The 24,368-nt window shown below is 38.8% G+C and overlaps 1 protein-coding gene across 2 annotated transcripts in view; it reads left to right on the top strand.

The window, feature by feature from the left end:
- The window catches only part of LOC137294512 (cyclin-dependent kinase-like 4), a 33,789-nt gene extending 10,408 nt beyond the window's left edge, over positions 1–23,381 (top strand). Inside the window, exons 1-10 of one of the 2 annotated variants that reach the window (XM_067825546.1) lie at positions 4,924–5,012; positions 5,450–5,635; positions 7,763–7,884; positions 9,925–9,997; positions 11,634–11,724; positions 12,201–12,401; positions 16,637–16,719; positions 17,147–17,203; positions 17,343–17,498; positions 18,693–23,381. In XM_067825546.1, the coding sequence (XP_067681647.1) occupies positions 4,977–5,012; positions 5,450–5,635; positions 7,763–7,884; positions 9,925–9,997; positions 11,634–11,724; positions 12,201–12,401; positions 16,637–16,719; positions 17,147–17,203; positions 17,343–17,498; positions 18,693–18,809 (1,122 nt within the window). In that variant the 5' untranslated portion in view covers positions 4,924–4,976 and the 3' untranslated portion in view covers positions 18,810–23,381. Of the gene's footprint in view, positions 1–4,923; positions 5,013–5,449; positions 5,636–7,762; positions 7,885–9,924; positions 9,998–11,633; positions 11,725–12,200; positions 12,402–16,636; positions 16,720–17,146; positions 17,204–17,342; positions 17,499–18,692 lie in introns of those variants that run through there. The other variant, XM_067825545.1, reaches the window with a different exon arrangement.
- The last annotated feature ends 987 nt before the right edge of the window (positions 23,382–24,368 follow it).

The following is a 24,368-nucleotide window of genomic DNA, read 5'->3' as shown; positions in this document are numbered from 1 at the left end:
ACAGCAAGAACAATAACCTATATTTAATCGGCTAAGTGGCTTTACGTTATATAATGGTAAGGCAGACTATGACAGTCATACGACGACCGATAGAAGAACAGCACATACACTGTAGGATAAAGAATAGAATTCCAAAGAGCGCGTGGGTAACAGGAGTACGCTGAGAGAGAAGGAGAATCATTTCTGAAAAGGTAATATGAGTTTTCAGAAGTTGCAATGTACATTATATGTAGAAAGAATGAGTGATTAGTATTTTATGACGCCTAGAACAATACTTCAGTTACACCATGACATGCTAGCTTCAACCAATGGACGCAACTCTGCATAATCCACAGGGCCACTGGTGCCCCATCCTTCTGTAAGTTCTGTAACGAGAGTGGCAGCAAGTCCACGCCTGACCATCGAACCATTCAGTCACCTGCAGACAGATAGACAAACAGACAGATAATATATTTGGGTCTCACCTCATCACCTTAGCATCTTCATATGTACATAGAACAAAATACTATAACGTTGAGCCAATCTTTACAGACTTATGAGAGACTATACAACATATAAACCACAGAACTATACGAATATGGGATGTATAATACATATTTACAGCTCCAAGTTAAGAGTATAAAAGTGCATGTCGTCGCCGTAACATAGGAAAGCAGGTTTGCGCTGTTTTAAAAGACATTTGTTGATTGGACAGTTAAAGAAACCCTAAAATCCAGCAGAAAATGCAACCATTGGTTCCTTTACCCAAAAGGATTCGGTCACGCGCACTCGATCAAACTTTGAAGCCCTACTTACTTCTGGTCAGTTTGAACCCAGAATCCTCAGCGTCGCCCATTGACTGTTTTCTCAAATATGTTTAGTGTGGTAACTGATTCTTTGTGCTTTTGTACTTTTGTTTACTTCCAAAGAACATTCGCACAATCCTAATACCTTGGGAGTGAGTGACTGACTGAGTGAGTGAGTTTAGTTTTACGCCGTACTCAGCAATATGCCAGCTATATGGCGGAGGTCTCTAAATAATCGAGTCTGGACCAGGCAATCCAGTGATCAACAATATGAGCATCGATCTGCGCAACAGGGAACCGATGACATGTGTCAACCAAGTCAGCCAGCCTGACCACCCTACAACGTTACGCGCCTCTTGCGACAAGCATAGTCGCCTTTTATGGCAAGCATGGGTTGCTGAAGGCCTATTCTACCCCGGACCTTCACGGATCCCTGATACCTTGCCCACCATGGGGTCCCAACATATTAACTTCCGTTAACGTCTGTTAAAATTTAGTTCCCATGTAAGAATTTATTGTTTTACGTCAGTTTTCATCTCGTAAATAGGTTACTATGTATGAGTTACACGTATAGAAATATTGTAAGAAAAAATATTAAGGGTAACATGACAGTTTCAACAAGTACATAACGTCATTACGCTCAATAGAGAATAAATGTAGAATCTCCTACTCACGTGATTAGATATGAAATATGTCAAGCAAGTTCGATATGGACTCACGGCATATTTGACAAATGTAGATATATGGAATGTGAGGAGGCAAGATATGTAGTTAACATCAACCGATTAACGTTTTCAGTTTCTAAACAGCAATATGAAGCGACTAAGGTGCGGGTTACAATTTCGGGTGGAGGGTGGGGTGTATGTGATGATCATTGTCATTGACAAGCATACTCGGTGTGTAAAATCTCCAACATTTAAACATTGGGAAAATGATAATTTGAAAGCCATCAAATTCCGGATGAATTTTGACAGCTTGAGTTAATAACTGTGGATAACGTTTTGACATCGAGAGAGGTTTTAAGATGAGCGTGTGTGTGTGTGTGCGTGTGCGCGTGCGTGCGTGCGCGCGCACGTGCTGGTGTGTAAGTGTGTGTTACGCGCGTGTGTGTATGCATTTGATTCAATACTGCGCTCTTCATCTAACTATATGTAGTATCAGTTTATTCAATTATATGGCAAAAAGTCCTCTAATGGCATGCTATCGTAACTATTTAGACGTAAGGCGTCATTTCAATACGTACAGGTGGCATCATCACGGGGTAATTGATTCCATACCTTCAAGCATCCAATACAAGCAGGCCCGAGAACATACCTCGCACGTCAGTGCCTTCGTAACGCTTACAACAGTCTTGTCATGCCTCACGTGACATCTCGCTGTCAGGGAATATGTGGAGCAAGTATGATCCCGATAATTACACATATGTGTAACCCTTCATCCAGACGTCTTCAAGTAGCGAGGTAAATACATCCCCGTGAGTTCACCACCATCTGGTGCTATCATACATATCAGTTTCATAACATAAGAGCCTATCACTCCTACCCTCCGTGCAAGCATTTCGCTTCAAAGCCCGGATTACAAAAGAACCATTTAGAGGGTCGTTGCTCCCATTTACGGCAGATATTTGTTGAAATTGGAATTGGTATTATCTTGAATGAAAATGGCTCCAGAGGCCTTGCATTTGAAATTAATCAATGATCTTTGGGAATTAAAAGAGTGTAAAGTCGTGTCGGATAATATTTCACATAGGCGTTTTGATCCCACGAACACAACAGTCCGAGGTTTAACAGCCGAGAACAGGTTCGCGATGTGAGAAATGAAAATACACAGAAGGCTGGGGGTATACGCGATCACAAAAACAACTATTCGTGTTAGGTGTTAGTAAAGGCGTGGCCGTCATCTTTCATCCAGGGCAGATTTTGTTGATTTTGTTTACTTTTGGGGTACAATATTTCCGTTCAACCCCAAGCCATGCTGAATGATTTATACAACTGTAGCAGGGCGTGGAGTCATCCCACAGATGACATCCTTACCTTGTCAGTTTGCTGACGGGGGTAACCTCTTTGGTCATGTGGACAAGGCGTCCGACCTCTGATTGGAGGGTCCGTCGTTCGAATCCCAGCACGGGACACGGAAATTTTGTGGCCGCTACATTGGCGCCCAACGTGGGGCTGTGCACGTCCATATCATATTTGAACAAAATAAGCCTCAGTACCCAACTATGCGGCCCGGGACGTGCCTTCTGTTGAAGGGGGAGTATGTAGCAGGGCGTGGAGTCATCCCACAGATGACATCCTTACCTTGTCAGTTTGCTCACGTGTGTAACCTCTTTGGTCATGTGGACAAGGCGTCCGACCTCGGATCGGAGGGTCCGTCGTTCGAATCCCAGCACGGAACACGGAAATTTTGTGGCCGCTACACAACTAATAAATCTTGACAATTTGGCAAATATATTTTATTTATAGGAGTCCGATTCAGTCATTTGTAAAACAATTACACGTCTATAGAAGTATTTGAACAACATGAGGACAATAGTGGATGAACTTAGGAACACTCCGTTCTTGTATCATTCAAGCAATAAGCTTCTCATTTGGTGTCCTTCGAGGAAATTTAACATAGGTCCATTGCGATTTTACCACGGGGCTACCCCGTCTGTCCTCAAAACCATGATTTCATTTGCGCCATGAAGCCAATCACTGGATTGTCACGTCCAGTGTCGATTATTTACAGATCGACGTCATATTGCAGGAATATTGCAGCAGCGTTAAACAAACACAACTGCGGCCCTCATTCAGTATGATAACGCCAGTACACCACAATATTATTCTAGCTACCTTCAGTGACAAAACTGTGCATATAACCACAGCATATATCACGTGGATCTCCATTGCTAAATCAGTAGCTATAGCTATTAACCCCTATAATACAACAGTTAAATTCAACAACATATACGATCACTTCAGCCTAAGAAATGGAAAACCAAACTTCACTTATTTTAAAAGAAATAATGCATTTGGGTTTTTTTTTCCTCTTGAACATTATTATTTTCTCACTGGAGGAAGGGGAAAACGGACAAATGACATGATGGGGAAATGGAGAAGTGTCGCCATTAATACTGGCACTAGTCAACTCAGCCTCGCCAAATTGCGCTTTAGGGGCGTTACCAGCTGATGAATGCTACATGTCAACTTAAGTGCGACCACTGCAGAAACTCTGGGCCTAGACGTTTTAGGCCCCCTTAGCGCTAAGATAGCTTCAAAAATCTAGACCCAGGGATATAACTTATCGTTTGAGGCCTCTGCTTGCCGTAAAGACAGTCGCAAGATCCGATGGTCAGATTAGCTTATGATCGTATTCCAATTCCGTGGATCGATGCTCAGTCACTTTGTAACTGTAGGCCTACGTCATAAGGATGAATTATTGCTGGGCGCAAAAATTAAAAATAAAAATGGCAACAATGTGTAACACACGACTATTACGACGTCAGCTGACGTAATTCTGATTAAATTATTTGAGAAATGATAATTTATAGTGAAAGGAATTCCTGTACTAGAAAAAAAGAAGAATTTTGTCAGGAGTTTCATAAAATCAGAATGACAGTATCAATCAACAAACGACTTAAAATTTATTTTGTTGTTTGGTCACGTCAATCATTAATGTCTGTCAACCAATGACTTAATTCAGTACGAATAGTAAGGCAGCTGTCTACGCGGTATTTGTCATTTTTCGAGTATCAGAATTAACTGAAAACAGCCTATTAGTCACATTCAATAAAAAGCAATTTTGTTCTGTATATCGTGATATGTTCGCAGTTAACAATGGTGCAATGACTATCACAAGTGCTCGCTGATGACTGATAGCAATTGTGGCCTTTCACGTTTAGCATAACGTTGCTAAGGTGACGACCTTTTGACAACAAACAGAAACCTCCGCACTCTTTTCACCTGACGCAAGAAAATGTAGTTCCAATATTAACAAACACTACAAAGATTAATTAGGGAGGGTTCATTATGACATAGACAAATATTGCCGAAAACACTTCTTTGAAGTATTTAAGTGGGTGTTATTACACAAAACAGTGGCCTTGTTATATATTCTTTGCGCATTGAGACAATAGTTACAAATACAAAATGGCGGATGTTGTTGACGGAATTTCTCCTAATGGCTTCCATATCGTGTTGAAAATGTAGAATGCGAGGCGGCATTTCGCCTAATTGTGTAACACAGGTTTAACATTCATTTTCCGAAAAAGTGATTGTTTATTAAGACTGTATGTTTTGTATTTTGGATATCTTTCTTTAAGAGGATATGTTTTAATGCGTTCATGAGCACTGTCATTGTATATTGAACGGCTGAATATCAAGGCTACTTCTCACCAAGAAACTAGACATGGCACCATTAAAACAGAAGAATCAGAAAAAGACAACATCGGGATATTAATAATTCTTCCAGAAAGGAACACTTACACTCGGTGGATATGCTGATTGGAGACATACCGGATATTTTATTAACCTACACTGGATTTATGAACAAGGAATGCACAGAAAGGAAAGAGTTTGTCAATGAATGATTCATAATCTTAGATGATATATTCATCGTCTTCATTATTTTGAATCAGCTATTTATTGTGAATAAGTGCCAAATTTTTCATTTGAATTTTCTAGTCTACAAAGAAATCAGAAATGGATAAATATGAAAGAATTATGAAGATTGGAGAAGGATCGTATGGTGTTGTTTTCAAGTGTCGTCACAGAGAAACTGGACAATTGGTGGCCATTAAAAAATTCGTGGAGTCTGAAGATGACCCTCAGATCCGAAAGATTGCATTGAGGGAAGTGCGGATGTTAAAGGTAACCAAACTGTCAAACGTATAATTTTTCTACCACGTTGCATACAGTGTACTTTATACCACCGAGTTTCATACTGAAGGGTTACCAGAAGCCCTTGTCAGACTTGTACCTGTATTGGAGCATATCTACCATATCTGTTTGACATGTACTCAAATTCGGATGAATCTTTCCGTTAACCTTGTTAACCTAGCTGTATGTCAGAATAAAATTGTGAGTTAAAGCTGATTTCAATATTCAAATGTTACAAGAGACAGAAGTCAAGCACAGTCACAGTCAAGAGCTGTTTTTAGACACAATGAAATCACTAATCGTGTTTGGGGGTTTTGACTTTTAGGTTCATTATAACAACATCTGTTTCACACAACATCGTTCGTCCCAAACATCATTTCAGAGTTACTGCACAGAATTTCTTGAGTTCTTTGATGTTCTCAATAGAAACATTCACTGCAAATCATGTATTTTGATAGAGTACAGATTCATCTTTTTGAGTACAAGTTTTGCATTTTTTTGGGTACGAGTTGGTACAGGTTGTCCAGGCTCGTTTAAATAATACACATGATACAGACCGCCACCAAATAGCTTGAACATGGCCGAGTGTGGCATTAAACAAACAAACAAATCATTTTGGACAACTGTAAGTATTTAGATAAGGATCTTAGGAAATGCTTAATAATCTTTGAGAAGTGTATTTCTGCACAGAATTTCTTCAGTTCTTTGATGTTGTTCTCATTACAAACAATCACTGCAAATCGTGTATTCTGATAGAGTACAGATTCGGTTGTTTTCAGTACAAGTCCAGCATTTTTTGGGTAAGAGTTGGTACAGGTTGTCCAGGCTTGTTTAAATAATACAGTCCACCACCAAATAGCTTGAACATGGCCGAGTGTGGTATTAAACAACAAACAAACAAGTCATTTTGGACAACTGTAAGTATTTAGATACGCATCTTAAGAAATGCTTAATAATCTTTGAGAAGTGTGTTTGTTTACAAACAGGAGTATAGCCTGGTCACACTACATGCCTGTCATCTGCACTTGTGGGGTGGTCACCTGAGCAGAACTTCTTGCTCAGTCAGTCAATGTAAGGCAAGCTGATGCCAGGGGGGATATTGAGTGGTGTTTACAAACAATGTTTCAGACTGGTTGATGGTACTGTCCCCTTTTATGCAAGTCCAAAACAGCACTGTTTACAGGTTTTATGTAACCATGGTAACCATAATCCCATAATATTGGCAAAGTTGGTTTATAACCGTGTAAATATATTTTATAATCAAATACAACTGGAACAGAATTAATTGTGTTTGATACAGTGCACATCACCTCTCTGGTCTGGTGGATAAAGCATAACTAAAGAATGACAAATGCTATCCCAGTTACAGGTATTTGGCTGTCACTAAATGTCAAATTAAAATTTGATGGAAACTTTAAGATGCAAATGTTCACACAGCTGACAGCTGATCTTTCCTTCTGAAAATTGCATTTTGGACTTACAAAATTGCAAGGTACATAAATATGATAAATGCAAGTAAACTACATGTGTACAAAATAAATAAAAACACCTCCGTCTGTGATCTGAAAGCCATTTTTGAGCACTTTTTTAATCTACTGGGGTCAGCAGTGTGCACCATGTTTAGGCTTACTTGGACATTTTGTTTTGTCTAAAGCTTCAAATGAACAGTTCCTGAGTCTCAAAGTTTAGCCTGAGATAACTTCATAACACTTTCCAAAAGTTTGTTTTAATCTCATACTAGGTAAATTATGCAGGCAGTTGTAATAGGTCCACTGGAAATAACATGATGAAAAGTTTACATATTTTCCCTACCATTGATCTATGTGGAATAAGTATAACACCACATTAAAATCGTCAATAACATTAGCTGATTACATATTGGTATATTTACTAATGAAAATCATTGACTTATTGAATATCCTCATTGACATCGCATACTATGTACATAATCAATTCTAACTGACATGACAGTGAAAGGTGCTTTGCTTAATCGTAATCATCAGCAAATGTATTGATAAAGCTAACTGCATTGTTTTCACTGAACATGCTCTGTTTGAAACTTCTTTGTAATATTTCATATCAGATTTGTTTAAATATTGTTTACTTATTGTCTTTCAGCAATTGAAACATGAAAATTTAGTGTCATTGCTGGAGGTGTTCCGGAGAAAGAAGAAGCTCCACCTGGTATTTGAGTATGTCGATGACACACTCCTGGGAGAGCTGGAGAGGAACCCTAGAGGGTAAGGAGACACAAGAGACACTCAATTACATTTTACAGTTACCAGGATGCATAGACTTTTATAGTTCACACGTATGTACAGGTAATTATGAGCTCTTGATTTTTTTTAATGGGTATTTAAGATCTTCTGACCTGAATTTTTTTTTATTAAATATAAAAAATTCAAGATAATTGATTCACTGAATTGAAGCCCACTAACATGTATATGCTATATTTGCTATAGCATTTTACCGCAAATGGACCTGGAAATACCAAACACATTGAAACGTATTACATTCTCATTGTAGATTTAACAATTGATTCAATTGTGCTGATTTGATCATAAACCTAATCAGTAATATAGTGTCAAAAAGTGTCCTGTTTACTGTCATATTGTTTTCTGTGAGTCAAGCAAGGTCGAATACTATTGTGACAGAGGTATAAGCATTGCGATGTCACAACTGTAAAACACTTCAATGTCATACGTACAGCATCACACAATGTTATTACACAAAAATGATTAAACAGTGATATCTGCAACGGGTGAGTAATAAAAACCCTTATCCTCTTTATAACTATATAAGAAGGTTTCAGTGGCCCAAGACTTCCGTACACTGTATTGATACAATGCAGATTGCCTCTAAAGTGACATGCTTATAGCATCTGCCCACAGAGCTGAAGTCAGGGTAAGACTTCCGCCCGTATCCCCCCTAAATATTAACGATGAGGAAACATTTCCTCAAGCAGTATTTCTTGAAGTTGAATTAAGAAATACAGTTCGTTCTACCATCATGTATAGTGTAATAAAGCTTCACTTTCACCCTGAACAATTTATAGTTAAAGCACGAGGGCGCTGATCATGTTGATACAAAAATTACAATGTATCTGTTTAAAGATTATCTTTTACCTTATTTTTGTATGATTTCGGTAGCAGAATCTTTTTACTTTTCATAGATACATACAAAATATGTACATATGAACTACTATATTACCATGATTGTGTATTTTTGCAGTGTATATAAGTAATGTAACAACAATAGTCTAGAAATGTGGAAAAGAAAAGTTGTAAGTTGTGTAAGTAGTAGTTTCAAGTTACCATTAAGATGATTAAAGATTAAAAATTGAATGTCTGTTTATCAAGATCTATTTTGAAGCAAAATTTTGTAATCCTGTTGCTGTGTTCAATGTCGTGCCCACATGGTTAGTGTTGGTGACTGTTATTGACAGGACATACAGGCAGTAGTCCATATTCAGGGGACATCCCTATTAGAGCCATTGTATGAAATGAGTCAAAAACTGCAAAATATTACCGGCCCAAAATTGATTTAACCAGAGCAGACACCACGGTATGGTGAATTTTCTCAGATGTATGGAACATCTTAAGACTTGTAATCTTACTTTTATGAGAAAATCGGGCTGGCTAGTTGTGAAACTAGACCGTCCGTCAGAAATGTTGCTCCTTTCGGGCAGTCGGACGGACCTTATTTCATACACTGTTAGTGCTCATGGTTTTCAGGTTTTTAGTGTTTGAATGAACAACTGATCTACAGCGTACAGGTGTTTTGTGCTTTTAATACTGAATGTTGGAAGAGATGGACTCCTTGACATTGATGTTTTGTGTCATTAAATGAGGAGACCCTTTCATCCAACTGTTAGTGATCCAGTCTGGAATGCTGGTGGTCATGTTGGCCAACTTGTTGTAAAGATGGAACCATACCACAGTGTGCATGTTGCACAACATCATTTGTTATCCAGTGGGTTCTATTTACTCTCTATCAAGATAAGCTCCCAGGACTTACTGTGAGTTACAGTTGTAGCTTTGTTTCTAAAGTGACCTCACTATTTCCATCCCACTTGCCGCTAATTTGGCACAGAATATCTTGTTCTGATGCACCTTATTTGGGTGGACAGTTGTTTGAATCATCACATTATTTGATTTATGATCAGTACTAAAGTATGTACAGTATGCATAATACACTGGGTATGCATAATACACTGGATAATTGAAGATGGAATTGTATCTACTTATTTCTTTTAATAAATGTTTTCTTTATGTTTTCAGGGTAAAAGAAAAAGAAACAAAAAAACTTGTATATCAAGTGATTCAAGCTGTCAAGTTCTGTCATCAACACAATGTGAGTGAATCTGTTATTATGATTACTGTGTAAATGTGTACTGTGTAAATTCTACTTTCAGTTTTGAACAATTCTTTGTTCTGATGGCTTAATCAGTGGTTGCAAATGCCAGTATTAAACCATCTGATTGAGACGTCTGATAGGATGTCAGTTTTAGTGCACTTCCTACAGACTCTGATATTTGTGAGAAATATCATGTTTTCAATAAGTGTTGGTGTTGGAAAAGTTATTATAGGTTATCAGAAGCATTCATTGTCAATACTTCAAGGATATGTATTTTGTATACAGTGGTTCCCCCATCAAGCCTTTCATCCATGGCTACATTAGGGCTACTTTTCCATGAGTTGGTTGTTTGTGACCACCAAAATCAAGCAAAAGGGTGGTTTCCAGTGATGGGTTAGCACCAAATTCTCACAGCAATGATTGTTCTGTTTACATTGCACAAATTGTAATGCTTCTGGCTTGATGTCATGCTCTAAAGATTACCGGTACTTCAGTGTTGGACAATAGTAGGTTCACACAAAGTTCATACACAGAAGGGCTCATTGGACTTCAGTGAGACACAACCTCAGTTAACTGATTCATTAGCTGCTAAGAACAAGATAAACATCACCACACATATCATCAGGGCAGTTTTTATTTTCATTGTTGTAACACGACAGTCAGCTGCATGAAAATGCCCTATGAATAATCAAATTTGGACTAGACAAGTCTGAGCAACTAGTGCCCATATTTTCAAAGCTCTCATAGAGCTAAGATTGTCGTAAGTGCCATACATAAACATTGGCTTATGACTATCATAGCGCAAAGAGATCTTTGAAAGTCTGGGTCCTACTAATAACACCTAAGTTCAACTGGTGGGTTTCTGGAAGGCTGGATAAAACCAGGAGTTGCCAGGAGTGTAGACGGGAATAAAATCATTGCAGGCATGAGTATATGAAGTATATGTTGTGCCAGTAGGGTGTTTTCTATAGCTTTGGCCCTTTTCCTAGACAAATCATTCAAGTACTGATTTCAGGTTGTAGTGGGGAGTAGCCTGCATCATGTTCAGCCTGTACCCCATATCATACAGTATACTGTGAGTGTATGTCACTATATGTGTTGACTAAAGATACAGCAACATTTGATAGCTGGGGTGGTAATGAAGCTAAACGTTTGAACCATTCACTTGTTTAACCATAAAACCAAATTCATTGCCAAAAGCGTATTATTATAGTAGAAACTCCTTTACCAGCTTTTGATGGCATCCCTTACTGGTATTGCAGCATATAACCCTACACACACAATCATTTTATAGCTAAGGGACAGTGGGCTATTCAGGTGGTTAAAGCGTTCACTTGTCGCACCAAAGACACTGATTGTTTCCATACATGAGTGAGGTGTGTTAGGGTAGCCAGCTGATAACACACTAATGACCTGATTAGAACCCTAGGAGTTTGTCTTTATTTTTGAACACCGATTGTTGTCTTTCCATGTTCATTTCAAACACAGCTTGGCATGTATGGTTGCAATATGTACACTGTTCTGAGTATTTTGTTGTTAGTATCATGGATTAGCTCTTAAAGAGAGCATGTATGACGTCAACTGTGTTGACTGTCACATGGTGATACTGATATTTTTGTAAAATTTATTGCAGGCTATTCACAGAGACGTAAAGCCAGAAAACATCCTCATCACTAGACACGGGGTTGTCAAACTGTGTGATTTTGGTTTTGCGAGGACAGTCAGTAAGTAGTTAACAGTAAAGGAACATTTCTGTCATCGTGTTTAGTTCTTTGAGCTATTTGAGGGCTGCTCAGTCTGAAGATCACTGAATGCTATTGAGTCAAGTGTTGTGTTATCTGAGAATGATGGTACATACAGAAGCATGGCAAGACACAGTAGGCCACAGAAATTGTGTTGGGTGTGGGGTGTGGGGTGTGGGGTGTGGGGTGTGTTCAGTTGGGTAGGCCTGTTGGTTAAAGCATCAGCCCATCATGTTGAAGACCCAGGTTTGATTCCCATCATGGGTAATATGTGTGAAGCACATTTCTGGTGTACCCTACCATGATATTGCTGGAATCTTGTTAAAACCATACTCACTCACCCCACCCAAAAGAAATGGAGTTGTTTGTTCTACATGTTCTAGGGGCTTGTGAGATGAATCTCTTAACTGTGAAAATTCTGAAGTACTTGATTCTGAATGGGGATTTCATGTTTTCAGCTGGTCCTGGAGATGAGTACACAGACTATGTTGCCACACGTTGGTACAGAGCCCCAGAGTTGCTAGTCGGAGATACCCAGTACGGCCCCCCTGTTGATGTATGGGCCATCGGCTGTGTGCTGGCCGAACTCATGACCGGAGAGGCCTTGTGGCCAGGGCGGTCAGATGTGGACCAGTTATTCCTCATCAGAAAAAGCTTAGGTAGGTTCTGATAAGGTGTATTCAGGATTAGAATTTCATTTATATTAGAGATTAGCTGCTGAGAGATTAGCTACTAAGTTACCGAATAAGATGCATTGGCATTTTAGAAGATGCTATATGATGAACATAGAGATTTTTCTGGGTTACATCTTCTTGTTTTATTCCGGACCACCACGTTTCTGGGCTTGTTCTAGCCCAATTATCCGGTACAACTGAACAGTAAGGCTTTACGTTAAGCCTTAAAGTTCTGGGCCCGCTTGCGCAGAGCAATCTTAGTTACAATCAATCTTAGGCCCCTACAATCAACTTTACAATCACCATACAATTGCTATAATCCACTTGCACAAACACGATCTTAAGACAGCATGAATTTAAGATCGTAATCTTAACTATGATCGAACTCTTCAACGTTGGAGGTACAAATTTCTTAAACTCGACTCCTGTCTACAGTTGTCTTCAAGTGCGCATAGCATGCAGCGCAAATAAAACGTGGAACTGGTTACTGCACGCAAATTACACCCCTTCCTTAATCGCACCTTGCAGAGTTTTCATGAAAACAAAACAAAACCCCCCAAAACCCCAACCCACAAGTCTTTGAAGGAAATGATAACGTTGAAGAAAGAAGCGATAACGTGGAAGGTAACATTATAATCACTGGTACCTCAGGGGTTATTCTCTAACTTTTCTACATTCTAATTTTTTTATGAACTAGACGTGATACTGCAACCACAGAAATATCATGTTTTATGCAAGTAATGAAATGCAAACAAATACGTTAACACATTGGGTCTTGAGTTATTGACATAATAATCATGAAATTAAAAGATAGCACATAAATAAAATTTACTTATGACATAACGCCTAAATGTACCATGATTTGTCAGTGGCTGTCAAACTATGTTCGGCTTCTTGTAGGTGTTATTTGGAGTAAAATCCCAAATATATCCCACAAGCATTAGATTTGTAAAGATATGAAAGTGTGACATGACTGTTGGAGTGTTGTGGAAAATTCATAACAGGGAAACATGAAAACGTAACTTATTTCGTGTGTGTTGTATGTGTTGTTGAATGCTCATCCCTAGTATATTAATTTCTTTATGATATTTTGTTGGTAATTATTTTTTCATTCTGTTAAAAAAAAACGTTTTATGCAAATTTCACATACCCCAGCATGTGTATTTTTCCCGTTTGAAGAATACTTATTTAAAATGCATAGTTTACAACTCTTGTCTCTCGTCAGATTCAATTTTCACAACTAGAAAAAACATAATTCTGCACGTTATCCAACTGTAGATTATTTCAATGATAAACTAAGACAAAATCATTAACCGAAAAGAAACACGTGGAGATCTGTTCTGTCACAACAAAACATGCATTGTATTTAGGCATTGAGGATTTTACGGCAACGGCATAATATGCAAAGGGAAACCACTCCCATCTTGTGTAAAAACTAAGATTAGCTGCCCTTGAGTTTTTGAAAAGGTCATGGCCACTGCTAATCGCATGCAGACACCTTTCGTTACTATCCTTTCCTTGTTTATCAAAAGGGCATGGTGTTCATACGTTTTCCAACACTGAATCGGGTGAGAATTGTACTCTGTGATATCGACTCGATATTTCTGTTGTTCACTACCGCAAATAACGATATTTCTGACGTTAAATCGATGTTGCATTCTCCGTGTCGCTGAAGTGTCGAGGCGAATCATACAGTTTTATGTAATGTGAAAGCAATCCCCAAACGTAAAGCTAATTATTTGCGTGAAATTGACACCAACGTGGACGCCATTTTGCTACTGACTACAATGATCTTAGCTCCTTACAATTGCTTCCGACCAATTGTAAGTTTTGATTGTAACTTATAATGATCTTAGCCTACAATTGCTTTGTGCAAGTGGATGGCGATTGTAGCCGAAGCCTAAGATCGCAATCTTAAGGATTTACAATAATTGTAGCTCTAAGATCGTTTTGTGCAAGTGGGCCCAGATCTTCCTGATGATGGGGAGAAGATGTACCCCAGAAAAATCTCTCTGTTCATGCTAAGTTGTCATCCATGGCTCCTTCAGCTTTTCTGCAAGAGTGTTTGAATCCAGCTTTTCTTGGGACCTCTGAAGTATTTAATGTTAAATATTAAGACAAGAAGTTCTTTACCTCCATCCACAATTTTTTTTATTACACTTGTTTCTCTGTATGATGTTATTGGTATTTTTGTCACATCAAAATTAGGAATTCTTTGGTGTTCAAATGTCAGTTTACATGTTCAAGTATTTTTCCTTATCCTGACTCATCCTAATTATGCTTACCATAATCTCCTCCATATGTGCGAAGATAGTGGAACACTTGAAATCCCTTGCAGTTCCCATATATTTGAAGCAAATGTACAATGCACTCACCCACCGGAAGCTTCCCTTTCCCACCATTTCGCCATGACCAGCCATGCTTGCCACTCTTTCCTTCATCGCTCAACAAAGACGGTTGGAGGCACTTTGGGCCCCAATACGGCTATAAGATCTTGTTTAATTTTTGGTCCTATAGTCTACATTATGTTGTATTTGGTTTTTGGATTGTAATTGCCAGAATTACCCAGGAGGCATGGTCGAGATATCTGTGAGTCTTCATCTTGATCTCAGAAGAAAACGTCATCGCATTCGGGATCTCTACCTAAGATTATGAAGCTGAAATCGTCTTCATCAAAGACTAAGTCTTCAACTACTAGACCTGTGCTGAACCGCCTAGAGTTAAAAGCTCTAATCAATGCAGTATGCCATTGGTCAACAGCATTGAGGAACAAACTACTGATGGTTCATACAGACAACTCCATAGTAGCGTCCTACATAAACAAGCAAGAATCAGCATGATCTCATGTCGTATCTCCAGTACCTGATTCTTTAATGTGGGCAACAGATGCTGTCAGCATCTCGTGGGAAGGACTGAACGCTTACGTATTCCCCCCTCCAGTACTACTGCTGAAAATCACAGGGAAGATAAAATAGACGATCCTGATTCAACTGATTTTTGTCGCGCCTTACTGGCCAGCAAGAGATCCCAGTACTCATCACGGAAATAGGACAACCAACACTGCAACTACCAGAGTGGAAAAACCTACTCATCCATCTGCACACCAAACAAGCACACAACAATCCAACATCGTTCCAACTTCACGTGTGGATCGTATAAAAGCTTTCATAAAACATGAAGATATTCTGCTAGAGCTGTGAAGGCAGTCACCTTAGCTCTATGTAGATCTACCAGCACATTATATGACGATAAGTGGATGCAGATTGAAACATACATCAAAAAGAAAGGCTTCATTGTAATGAACTCCACACATCCTCAAATAGCAGAATACTTATGTCATCTACGACATACCAGAGGACTGAAAACTTCTACACTCTCGATAATACTTGGCAGGACTCAGCTTTGTTATCACCATGAAAACATGAATCCAGCTGTATAAAGTACCTGAACTACTCGTCTTACTATGCTCATTCAAGCTGGAAGACGAACAATGCAGATTTACTGCTCCAGTGTGGGACTTGAAAGTTGTACTACAACACCTCACAAGTGATGTCTACGAGCCATTGGATTGGACTTTGCTTGAATACAACAACTAATGGTTCCACAAAGCCGTTTCACTCACCCATTTATCACATGACTTGTTGAGACCATAATGCTCTGCAGAGTGTAATGGTTGAGAGTCCATGTCCACATCTTGAACAGGCTAGCATGAATGATTATGACCCTGTACTGGTACGTGAAAAAATGTCACGACTGGTCTTTATAATGGCTGTAATCATATGGCAGTCGACAGAATCCAGAATGGCCTGACCTATCGCTCTTTCTGTCAGATTCAGTAGCTATGATAAGCATGAGTCAGGATAAGGCAAAATATGTAATTTTCTGAGTAAATACTTATATGCTTATCCTGACTCATGGCATCAAGCCCTCTCCTCTCAGGCAAGCTGCATTCACAGTAATTCTCATGTCGGGCTTTAGAGATTCAGCAAGTATGGCTGGTCATGTGACCGTAATAGTGGGATAGGGAGGCTTCTGGTGGGTTAGTGTATTGTACATCCACTTCAGTTAGAAGAGAACTTCAGGGGATTTCAAGTGTTCCACTGTCTTCGCATAGAGGGAGGAGATAAGCATAATAAGCATGAATCAGGATACATATAAAATGTCAATTATATTCAGAAACTTACGTGTTGATAGTGACAGTTTTTTGTTATTCATTCCAGGGGATTTACTGCCTCGGCATTTAGAAATCTTTAACAGTAACGCTTTCTTCAAGGGGATGACGATTCCTGAACCAACACACATGGTAAGTTGTACATGGTGCTATGGTATAGCAGCTCGTTGGTATAGCAGTTATGTTCCTGCACAGCTCCAACAGGCACAGATGATACAAGATTTGTCGGCAACTTCATAGAGTTCCTTGTTGGGTACGCCAAAGTTATCTTAACATAATAAAACAAAACTGGTTTTAACCCCTTCATTCATAGTTACCACCTTTGCCAAATTAGTCTACAAGCCATGACTGCTGACTTTGTTTTACTTCTGTTGACTGGATGACTTGGATATATACCATGTATTCGTCTGATTACATGGCTCATGCAGTATACAAATAATAGTCTGTCAAAACCTACAGCTGTTAATTACTGGTTGTTTGACCACCACACTCATGATCTGTTGTGTACAGTTATAGAGCCAGCTGTATTGCTAATTTGTTGTGCTTTTTTTCTTGACAGGAACCCCTTGAATCCAAGTTTAAAGATCAAAATCCTATTGCAGTCCATTTCTTAATGGTAAGATTTTATATAGTCCCATTGATGATTAAAACATAACCCTTCTCTCTGTCTGTATGTGTGCATGCATGTTTCATTAATTCTGTCATCACTGATACTTAATGTTGATGGTATCCTATAAGGCAAGTGTCTTTTACAGTGTTGTCTAGTAATGGACCCTGACAAGCGTCACACTTGTCAGCAGTTGTTGGAGCATAAATACCTGGACTCAACAAGGGAGGGGCTCGAGAGCCGGCCAGTACATCGACATCATCCTCATCGCTTCAGGCGGCCCCCAGTACAGAAACAATGGGTAGTAAGTCAATTTCTGTTCCTTGAAACATTTTCTTATGTCAGCCATGCCTACTAGAGGTGGGTCCTGGACTTGAACAATCACCTTGCTGGAGGTGGGTCTTGGGCTGGAACAATCACCTTGATGGAGGTGGGTCCTGGACTTGAACAATCACCTTGCTGGAGGTGGGTCTTGGGCTGGAACAATCACCTTGATGGAGGTGGGTCTTGGGCTTGAACAATCACCTTGTTGGAGGTGGGTCCTGGACTTGTACAATCACCTTGCTGGAGGTGGGTCTTGGGCTGGAACAATCACCTTGTTGGAGGTGGGTTTTGGACTTGAACAATCACCTTGCTGGAGGTGGGTCTTGGGCTGGAACAATCACCTTGCTGGAGGTGGGTCTTGGGCTGGAACAATCACCTTGTTGGAGGTGGGTCCTGGACTTGAACAATCACCTTGCTGGAGGTGGGTCTTGGGCTGGAACAATCACCTTGATGGAGGTGGGTCTTGGGCTTGAACAATCACCTTGTTGGAGGTGGGTCCTGGACTTGTACAATCACCTTGCTGGAGGTGGGTCTTGGGCTGGAACAATCACCTTGTTGGAGGTGGGTTTTGGACTTGAACAATCACCTTGCTGAAGGTGGGTATTAGGTTGGAACAATCACCTTGCTGGAGGTGGGTCTTGGGCGGGAACAGTCACCTTGTTAAAGGTGGGTCCTGGACTTAAACAGTCACCTGGCTGGAGGTGGGTCTTGGGCTGGAACAATCACCTTGTTAAAGGTGGGTCCTGGACTTGAACAGTCACCTGGCTGGAGGTGGATCTTGGGTTGGAACAATCACCTTGTTGGAGATGGGTCATGAGCTGGAACAATCACCTTGCTGGGGATGGACTATGGACTTAAAAAGATGCACAGTATATCCAAGCCAAGATGTCAACACATTTTTCAGGATAGTGAACAGTTTGCATGTTCAATGCTTGACAGTGGAGGGAACTACTATTTATGGAACACAGACATATAGCAGGAGTATTCCTGTGTGTGTCATTATACAGCACACAAATCCTGCAGTTTGCCCGAGTTTTCCTCCTCTCTCAGTTTCGTTATTAACCTCTTCACTCTCTAAACATGACCCATTGTTAGCTAAGGACAAAACAACAAAATTATACAGATCAGTCTCCATATTGTGTGAATATTCCCTAATCATGTTATTTACTTCCAGGTTCCATCACTGCCAACCTTGCAGCCAAATCCTTTGTCGAACTCTCCAAACCCAGGGAACATGGGAAGGATTCCACGTTATGCGAATCACAGAGGTGACCATCTTCCCAACATCTGAATTTTAGGCCAAGGGTGCACTCGTCCAGACGGCAACTGAGGGGTTGTTTGTCTGGTCAGCTCCTGGTGGCCATGTCCTGTTGTCTGGGAGCAACAGAGCATGTGTTATTTTGCACTTTTTTGCTTAAAAAAAGGACCGAGTTTTGCTTGTTAACTTCTTACTCTACGCACTAGGATATTCTGAAGGTGTTACATATCCGGGCTTCAGGGAGATGTCGGCGGTTCGTCCTGCACAGGGTGTGTCAGGATTATACAGGACAGCAGTGGCTTCATGTTGAACGAAAAAGACTGACATCAGACTTTCCGTTATGTTTGTGTATTTCCCATATCAAAGCTTAAGTTCAGGTGGAGTGGGCAGGTGGGCAGAAGAAATAGCAAAAGGATAATTTGTTTTGAGAAAATAAATAGCAAAAAGATACTTTGTTTTGAGAAAATTACTGATATCTTGTGTAAATTTAACATCTAACGACTGCTGTGTTATAATTTTTTAGAGCATTAAAATGGAAGTTACTTCCCTTCTATATATAGCGTTACTAATAAATACAGCATATATTTTGAAATGTTAGTCCAGCTGGATATGAGACACACACAAAATATGGATGGTCTGTCAGGACATTCCTGGTTCACTGCTCTCTGGACATTTTTATTCAGATGTTTGAAGTAAATAATCCTGCGAAAGTGTCTGAAATATTAACCTGTGTTAAACATAAAAAGATCATATTGTAATCAGTTTAACTCTAACTTTTAGGATTTAGGCACAGCTTATGTATTTTTGAAATGGTTAGTCAAAATAGGCGTATATTAAAACTATTCAATACTGTCCATTATGTGAAGACAGTGAATTTCTCAATCTGATTGTAATATTAATTATGCAAAGAACACATGGACTCCCGACTTGTACAAACCCTCTTGCAACAAATATAAATATTTTTATTAAATTATCCTTGTAGGTTTAGATAGAGGTATATTTTGTTGTACTCAGGTGATTGTGTAGCAAGGCAGAGCATCAAACAGGATTATTTTGTGACTGTATGTGGAAATGTTGCTAGCTAATGTCCAATTCTGTGGTCCACATGCACGTCTATTTGTACGAGGATCCTCATTCCTCTTATGCATTCACAAGTTTGCTTACAAACATCAAATCTCATGAACTGACAGTTTTCAATTTTAGAGGCACTTCCAGTCCATTTCATCTAGCTTGTGTTTCCATGTGCTATAGTTGTGTTATGCTTGTGTTTCCCTATGGCTAATTCTCAATGCGGGTAGTAACCACTGTGCCTGAATTGATCAACAGGGTTTGATCATTGTCACAGGTGATTGAATATTTGTTTTGCTCTTTATGATTTAAATGATAGCATGACAGATTATCTGAATTGAATTAATCTGAGATGCAGACACACTTCACATTACTGTAATATTTATTCATAATCACATGGAATTTTATCAGTTGTTTTTTTTGTAAGAGAAATCTTTTTCATGATTAACAAAAGGGACCACTTTCGAAGTTCATCTTTGAAATCCACTATTAGTAATTTGAATATATGTATTTTTTATGATTTGAAATGTTTCTTATGTCTTTTTCTGGCTGTATCTCACGAATGTGTACTTTGATGTGTATGGCACTTAGCTGGCTATCTGGGGTGTATGTATATCAGCAAGGAAGCTGGCTTGTTGCACGTGTTCTCACCCATCAACAACCTGTTGTCTCCCTCATGACAAGGATCAAGGTCCATGTAAGGTACATAATTCTCAGTCTCAACCTTAGGTGTTATAGCATTTATACTATGTTGAATTTCCAAGGACATCTGTATTTATTGTTGATGAATGTCCAGAAATGTTCACAAATTCACTGGAACACTTTATCATTGTAAAGGAAATCACAATGTATGACTTCTACACTGCTCAAATCACAATACTGTTAATAATAAGAAGCACTGTTTTAAAGATTCTTGATCATTAGCATCATTCATAATTCATGTGAAGAAAATCTTCTGTTTAATATTTGTTATCATTGAAATTTGTTGTGATGTTGTTGCTACATCCTGTCTCAGATTCCTGTTTGGTGTCAATCTCAGTAAAGTCAGCAAGTGAATTTCCAAATCGGCCATGTGCAGGGTAGGCTTCTGAACTGTTGGTGTGAACTGGAGCGACATTTTAGACAGCGTCTGATTTCTGTGTGTTGAAAAGGAATATGAACAGGCAGTTACAAAGGGAGAATAAGGTTAAGGCTTCATCCTGGTTATTTTACTTTTTCTGTGTAGTATGTGGCTAATATTTGCTTTAATGTGGGTTTTCTTGTTGACACTGAGCAGATACAGACAATAAAGTGATTTGCCAAACTGGAACAGAATTAGGATCACTTGGAAGAGATAAGAATGTACTGAAGCCCAATGGTTTTAAAAAGCTGACAATGCCTGAATTATCCACACATCCTTTATTTAGACTGGGCTGTCGAAGTTGGCTCCAGACTGACATGACGGAATGTTTGGTATGTCAGAAAAACAGATACGATTTTACTGAGGTTGTCATGTACACTGATGCAGAATTGGAGAGTGCTTCAACACACTGTATGGCAGCTGGGGCGTAATCCTTACCCTTATTCAGTGTTGTCTTGGAGACCTCCAACTTTGTACAGACATAGGTAGGGACAAAGCAGCTGTCAGGGCATTTTGCTCACCTTGTACTTTCCTTTCCATTTTACTTGGTTGTTGTGTACGTACATTTGAGTGTACCTGTCATTGAGGAGTATGAAGCATGGTGAATTTGATTCTGCTCAGGTTCTGTTCCTACATTACTGTTTTACAATATGGATCTGCATTTTAAATTTGGATTGTATTTTATGTTTTTTATTTGGAAAATAAGGACATAATATATCAGAAAAACAGTGGTAACCTTTCAAAGCCAGTAAAGGTTTTTCCTTGTGGACATTTTCACTTGATGTGTATGAATTCATGAAATATTTTATTTGATGTCTCTGTTTAAATTTTTTTTCTTGGTTATGAATTTTGTAAGGGAAAGAAATGTTTTAGTTGAAAGAATGTATTCATTATGTATGACTAATGATGTGTTATCTCTACTTTGGTCAATATTTCTGTATGTATTTGATGTTGTCTGGTCATTTACATCTCATCCATATCTGTGTTTACTTTAACACGAACAAATTTTGGGGTATTTTCTTGCACTTTCATAGACTGATATCAGATTGTTTTGTAGTAATTGTTTGACAAATTTTGGAGGATTGATTTTACTGAATAAAGTATACTTTGTTGGGTTTTGGAACATGTCCCATTAAAATGAAAGTGCTTCTTTGTTTCACTGTTGTGTTATGTCACCTGTTGTTATTCTGTTACTATGGTTACCATTTCATTGAATCATGTTACTATCACTGTGTCAAGAGTATGCATCATCACACTGTGCTATCGTCACCTGCAAGCTGGACTTCTGGAAATAGGAGACAATGTGTCAGTAATGCATGATATTGTCATGGTTTTGTCAAATTGTTATCTTGATCATTAATCCATTATCATGATTGTCATATTTCCCGGTCACATCATCAAGTTTATGGATGTGTTAATACAGAGTTCAAAAGGCTTCTTGTTGTACATCACAAGACAACCTTATTGAGGCAGTTGTATACAATATTTTTATTTTTTATTTTTATTTTATATTTTAAAGATCATTTCTCTACCATAGCTTATTCAGCTGTAAAATCAGTCTTAAAAACATATTTTCTAACTTTTCACAAACACTTTTGGAACACAAACATATGGAATTCTTGTGTTCCTATTCTTTTTCCGTTTTGATGGAGTAGAAAAGAATGTTTTGTGTTTATTTCACATACCATCCAAGATACTTATAATATTCTGTTGTGAACTAAAACTTATGATAGCAATGTTTGATCATGTTAATGTGTATTCTACCATGAAAGTGGAAAATATTAAATTTTTATTGGTCACAGGTTTCAAATCAGGTAAATATTTCTGACTGATATCCTTATTTCTTTCTCAGATTTTGAATATGTTACAGTATTCAAAGTATGTATGGCAATACATTTTGAGTAGAATCACAATAGAAATCAGCAAGTTAGGTAATAACAAAGATCGTCAAGTATGACGTTTTTGGATATCAGACTGTGTCCTATGTTTTATCAGTGAGTGCTGTCATTTTAGTGATGTAAAGTGTAGCATTAAACCTTGCAGAACATGCTTAACTTTTTTTGAGCCAGTTTAACAAAGGACATAATTGAGTCAAGGCCTGATCTGGAGGTGTTGATATTAGGGCCATGGAAGTGGAGTATTCTACCTCCCCCTACATTGTGTTACCACGACAAATATGTATTGTTATGAGCATGTCATCATGTCGCTCATTATTTCATTCATGTTCGTCCACTCATTCCGTCCTGTGTTCTCATCATATAATTATGTTCAATATGTTTGTCAAATGGCCAAAACTGTTTGCATCATAATACTTGTCAAATCATTTGGTTTTTTTCCTCTCAATTATTCCAATTTCTAGCAAAGGGTAATAATTTCTGTTGTTGATTATATCACTAGAATAAATACTGATCATCCTGTGTTGAGTTGATTCTTTGAGTTGCAGTGTGAGTTTTACGCTGCACTCAGCAATATTTAAGCTATATGACAGTGGTCTGTAAATAATCGAGGTTGGACCAGACAATCCAGTGGTCAACAGTATGAGCATCTATCTGCGCATTTGGATACAATATGTCAAACAAGTCAGCAGGCCTGATCACCCAATTCCGAGAATCTCCTGTCTAGGAAATGGAGGGTTATAAGTGAGCTTTTAGCAATATTCCAGCAATATGAAGGCGGGGGACACCAGAAAATGGGCCTCACACATTGTACCCATGTGGGGAATTGAATGTGGGTCTTCGGCGTGACGAGTGAACACTTCAACCACTAGGCTACCCCACCTCCCCTGGAGGGTTATGAATGTCGTAGCACTATGAATGCTTTTTGGATCAAGTCCCCGGATTGTGTGTGATGGTTTCTTATCAGCACCTATAGTTTCTCATTCTGTACTCAAGATTGCTGTCTTCATTACAAATATATTATTGTTATGAACCTTCACCTGGGTCAAGGATACACATGTTAACATATCACAGAATAAAAAGCTCGAGTCAGCTGTGTATCAACAATCAGTCTCCAAGCCTGACAATTCAGAATCCCCAACAAAAGTGGAGACCCTGGATACAATTGTAACATGACCAGCTTGTCCTAATGTTTGTTGGTGACTGTCAAACTCATTATTTCAGTCACATGAAACAATAATCTAGCCTGAACTAAAGAGTCTAGTTATTGATAAATGGAAATCAGATACAATGAAATGCATCAGCAAAGTCTAAGACCCCATTGGTCATGTCTGGCTAAAAGCATGACAAATACTAATGTGATCCAGGGGTGGTGGGGTAGCCCAATGGTTAAAGCATTTGCTTGTAACGTCGTAGATCCATATCAGTACAATGTTGCTGGAATATTGTCAAAAGCCACGTAAAACTAAACTCACCCACTCCCAATGCAATCCTCAGGCAGCAAAGTAA

This window comes from Haliotis asinina, chromosome 8 (assembly GCF_037392515.1).
Source record: "Haliotis asinina isolate JCU_RB_2024 chromosome 8, JCU_Hal_asi_v2, whole genome shotgun sequence".
NCBI classification, from domain to species: domain Eukaryota; kingdom Metazoa; phylum Mollusca; class Gastropoda; order Lepetellida; family Haliotidae; genus Haliotis; species Haliotis asinina.
Note: the sequence above shows the minus strand (reverse complement) of the source record. Positions and strands in the feature narration are given on the sequence as shown.